A 5182-nucleotide genomic window follows, 5' to 3' on the forward strand; every position below is an offset into this window, starting at 1 on the left:
GAAGTGAGCTGAAGGACAAGATGTCTCAATTGACCATGTAAGAAATTAGACAAGTCCCCAGTTTACCCTTGAGTTGCATATGTATGGGACAGACCAAAGCAGCATAGCAAAAGTTTTGAGAATTGAACTAAGTATTAAACTACCAACCAGGTCTCAGACTTACCTCTTAGAGATGCATATGTTGAACAGACCCAAAACAATATCAACAAGGTTTAAAAACTGAACTGAGGTTGGAACCACTGCCCACAAAAAGTAATTTTTTTTTTTGCTCTAACAATTAGCTCATTATTTATCCCTCCACTGGACCACCTCCCACACTGGGGAGGTTATTTGCAATGGGGTTATAAGCTGGAGCCTAAAGTCTGAAATCAGAGGTGCCTTCCTCATTCATTTTGGGCTTAGGTTGGGGCACTGTTGAGGCAGAATTAGTGTCTTCCTTTGGATACTGTGGAATGGGACTTAGGTACAACCATAAAGGTGGCCAGGAGGGCTGATTGCCAGGCTGGAAGACAATTTCTCCCAATAAAGGCATTTTTATCTAGATAGAGAGCTGGGAGTTGGCTGTAAATATTATAGGAGTGGGAGGAGTTAATTCAATGGAAGAGTTGAAGGTTGCAGAGAGAAATGAAGGGAATTCACTATACTGGGCCATCTGCAGGGTCAGTAGAGGCTGCTGTATGTATTTACTGTCTCAAGGGGAAGGTGACATAGACATCATAGCGAAAGAGGCATGTAGCAATTAGGCCCAATACCCCTTCAGTGATTTTGGAGTGGTTTTCTTTCTCAACAAGGACAGAAAAGGAGGTGATCAGGTAGATAATTGCTGCTGTGAAGGTTTGGAAGAAATCACTCCAGGGCCAGCTGATGAATGGTATCTTGGTGTGCAGGCCACTCGAGTACATGACAAAGAAGAAAAAAGCAAGATTCATCTCAACCCCCAGCAGAGAGGAGTATCCTAGTGCTGAGGCATTGAAGCAGATCAGAATCACCAGGCAGAATATAATAGCAAATAGAAGAATTCCCTTTTGGGTACATGAGAAGTTGGTGCAGGTGGCCCAGCCGCTGGAGACTGAGACATGCTGGGGATCCGCCATGGTGTCAGCCAGAGTCCTTGGGGGGCGCAGAGGATCTGCTCACTTGCTGGCAGGTTTGAGGATGCTGCGTACTCCGATGTTCTTCCTGCTGTCTAGAAAATGATGATAAGAACTTAGAGTCTGAAGCTTACCGGTTTGATTACCTGCTAAAGCAGTAATAATAACATTAATGATAATAATAACCTCCCTTTGAAAATTTTAACAGGATTCATGTCTACAAAATTTAGTATTCAAAAAGTTTATAAAACTATCCAAAATTACTTAATAATTAAAGGACAAGGAAAATGTGACAATCAGGAGAAAAGAAAATCAACAGATATCAAACCCAAGAAGACACAGATGTTGAAATTATAAGACAAAGACTTTAAAGCAGATACTAAAATAAACTCCATGAGGTAAAGATAAACACACATGAAATAAGTGGGAAGATAAAAGTTCTTAGCAAAGATATTAAATTTTAGAAAAAAACAAAATTGTATTAAAACATATGCTCTACTGAATGAGCTCAATAGTAGAATGAAAATGACAGAGAAAAGAGTCAGGGAACTTGGAGAGAGATTAACAGAAATTATTCAATTTGAAAAACAAGAAAAAGGATTGAAAAAACTGAATGGAACTTCAGGGAGTCATAAAACTACATCAAAAATCTAACATTTATAACAATAAAGAAATTGGTGCAGAAAATAATTGCTCAAGAGATATTTGAGGAAACAATGGCTGAACTTTCCAAATTTAGTGAAAGACATTAACTTGAATATTCAAGAACTTCAATGAAAGTAAAGCAGAATAAATACAAAGAAAACCACATCCAGACACATTATAATCAAACTACTGAAAACTAAAAGTAAAGAAAAAAAGTCTTGGGTAGGGTCCAAGTTGGTGGTATAGGAAGACGCTGAATTCACCTTCTACCATGAACACAACAAATGTACACCTACATATAAAGCAGTTTCTTCTGAGGAACAACTGAGGGAGGGCTGATTGAACAGCTTCTGCACAATAAATGAAATAAGGACCACATAGAGAAAGGTTGGAGAGATGGAGACAACATAATAATGAGAACCTTACCCTCCCTGAGTCCTGCAGTAGGGAGGGAAATTGTTGAGGGGCCCATGCACAGACTCACCAGCCCTGGGCACAGTAAAATTTATAAAAATATAAAAACAAACTCCATTAGTTTAAAGGGCACCTAGACTATATATAAAGGATATCAATTTACTAACCCTACAGTGTTTGCCAAAGAAATGGGGAACTGCTGGGATTATCTCCAGGATCAGAGGTGCTAGCAAACATCATGTTTTATGTTCTCTTACCACTTTAACAGCATAGGTGGGAGCACTATTCAGGTATTTGAACTGCCTTGACAAAGCTGCATGAGTCCTAAGCCTCTGGCACAAACCTACTTCAGCAGTTTCCCCCAAGGTTGCCCTAGCATTTCATTTCCCAGGACTCGCTGGCCTGTGCACACCACAGCTGCAGCAATTCTCCCAGGCTGTCCCTAATGTGGAGTGCCCTGAAACCCCTTAACTATGACTGGTCAAGCTCTGGTTATCTCACCATTGCAGTCCCAGTGCTGAGCACCCTTGGACTCACTGACCACTATTGCTCCAGCTTCATCTGAAACCATTTGACAGGTTTGTCAAAGCTGTCTGGCACAAATAGTCTACATAGGAGTTACTGCTCTGCAGGTCACTCTCAAGACTGGGAAAGGTAGCTGTTTTGCCTCATTCATAGAAACAAATACATAAAGTCAAACAAAATGAGGAGACAAAGGAATATGTTCCAAACAAAAGAATAAGATAAAACCTCGTAAAAGCCCTAATGAAACAAGTATATGCAATTTACCCAATAAATAGTTCAAAGTAATGGTTATAAACATATTCACTGAATGCAGAAGAGTGGAGGAACACAGTGAGAACTTAATAAAAAACATATAAGAAAGAATCAATTAGAGTTGAAAAATACCATAACTGAAACAAAAAAAAGCTAGAGGGAATCAACAGAAGATTAGGTGATACAGAAGAACACATCAGTGACTGATAAGATATAACAGTGGAAATGACTCAATTAGAACAGCAAAAATAAAAAGGAATTTTAAAATGAGGTTAGTTTAAGGGACCTTTAGGACAACATCAAGCATACTAACATTTGCATTATAGGGGTCCCAAAGGAAAAGAGAGAGAGAAAGGGGCAGGAAACTTATATGAAGAAATAATGGCTGAAAATTTCCTTAACCTGAGAAAGGAAACAGACACCCAAGTCTAGGAAGCACAAGAGTCTCAAACAAGAAGAGCTCCAAAATAACCACACCAAGACATATTATAATTTAAATGACAGAAGTTAAAGATAGAGAGTCTCAAAGGTAGCAGAGCAAAACAACTAGTTACATACACGAGAAACAGTAATTTAATTAGCTGATTTTTTCAGCAGAAACTTTGCAGGCCAGAAGAAGGTGGCAGGGTACATTCAAAGTACTGAAAGAGAAGGTATCAATTAGAACTGAAGGACAGATTGAGTTCCCAGATAAACAAAAACTGAAGGAGTTCATCACCAATAAAAAGTCCTTAAAAGAGATGTTAAAGGATCTTCTGTAAGTGAAAAATAAAAGAACATAACTAGAAATTATAAAATATATGGCCATGGCCATGTGGGTCAGTTTGTTGAAGTGTCTTCCCATACACCAAAATGTTGCAGGCTTGATTCCCAGGCAGGGAACACATATAACTTGGGTTTTGATCTCCGGTAGGGCACATATGGGAGGCAACTGATCAATGTATCTCTCCCTCCCTCCCTCCCTCTTTCCCTCCCTTCCTCTCTATAGATTATGTTTTAAAAAAATCTATAAACATATCCTTAGGTGAGGATTAAAAATAAATAAATAAAATATATGAAAAAATCTCACTGGTAAATAGAAATATATAGTAAAGGCAGTGGATCAGCTATTTTATAAGGTAGTATAAAGGTTAAAAGATAAAAGTAATAAAATCAGTTATAACTACAAGAAGTAGTCGGGAGATACACAAAACAAAAAGATGTAAAATATGATATCAAAAACGTAAAGTGTGAAGGAGTGGAGTAAAAAATGTCATGCTCCTAGAATGTGACCTAACTTAAGCAATAACCAGCTTTACATAAACTGCTACATATATAGGTCGATATATATCAACCTCATGGTAACCACAAACAAAAAACCTACTTTAGATACACAAAAATAAAGGGAAGGGAACACGAACATAAAGAAAACCATCAGAAGGCAAAAGACCAAGAGGAGAAGAAAGGAACAGAGAGCTACAAAACAACCGAAAAACAATTAACAAAATGGCAATAAGTACATACCTATCAATAATTAATTTAAGTGTAAATAGACTAAATGCTCCAATCAAAAGACATAGTGTGGCTGAATGGATAAAGAAAACAAAGTCTAATCTATATGGCACCTGCAAGAGACTCACTTCAGACCTAACAACACCTAGAGACTGAAAGTGAGGAGATGAAAAAGGATATTTCATACAAAGAAAAACAAAAAGAAATCTAAGATAACAATGCTCATATCATAAAAATTAGACTTTCAAATGAAAGCTGTAACCAAAGATAAAGAAGGGCATTATATAATGATAAGGGGCTAATCCAGAAAAAAGATATAATATTCATAAATACTTATACACTTAATAGAGGAACACCTAAATATATAAACCAATTATTAACAGACATATAGGGAAAATTGACAGTATTACAGTAATAGTAGGGGACTTTAATACCCCATTTACCTCAATAGATAGATCATCCAGACAGAATATCAAGGGGGAAACATTGGCCTTAAACAACACATTACATCGGATTCACTTAACAGATATATACAGAACATTTTATCAAAAAAGTGCAGAATAGACATTCTTTTCAACTGTATATGGAACATTCTCCAAGATAGGTCACATGTTTGTCTGCAAAACAAGTCTCAGTAAATTCAAGAAAATTGAAATTATATCAAGCATCATTTCTAACCACAACAGTATGAAACTAGAAATCAATTACAAGACTAGAACTGGGAAAAATACTAACACAATGAGACTAAATTACATGCTACTGAA

The 5182-nt window shown here is 37.1% G+C and overlaps 1 protein-coding gene across 1 annotated transcript; it reads right to left on the bottom strand.

Moving 5' to 3' along the window:
• Positions 1 to 683: 683 nt before the first annotated feature.
• LOC129078853 (proteolipid protein 2-like) lies at positions 684 to 1094 on the bottom strand. Its single transcript, XM_054583830.1, has one exon. It carries the CDS (start codon positions 1092 to 1094, stop codon positions 684 to 686), a length of 411 nt encoding a protein of 136 aa, XP_054439805.1.
• Between the last annotated feature and the right edge of the window lie 4088 nt (positions 1095 to 5182).

This window comes from Pteronotus mesoamericanus, unplaced genomic scaffold (assembly GCF_021234165.1).
Source record: "Pteronotus mesoamericanus isolate MK-2021 breed Mesoamerican mustached bat unplaced genomic scaffold, CSHL_Meso_final contig_74, whole genome shotgun sequence".
Lineage (NCBI taxonomy): Eukaryota > Metazoa > Chordata > Mammalia > Chiroptera > Mormoopidae > Pteronotus > Pteronotus mesoamericanus.

Bases quoted from the DNA above. Each gene is read 5' to 3' on its own strand.
- LOC129078853 (XM_054583830.1), bottom strand. From the start codon at position 1,094: ATGGCGGATCCCCAGCATGTCTCAGTCTCCAGCGGCTGGGCCACCTGC.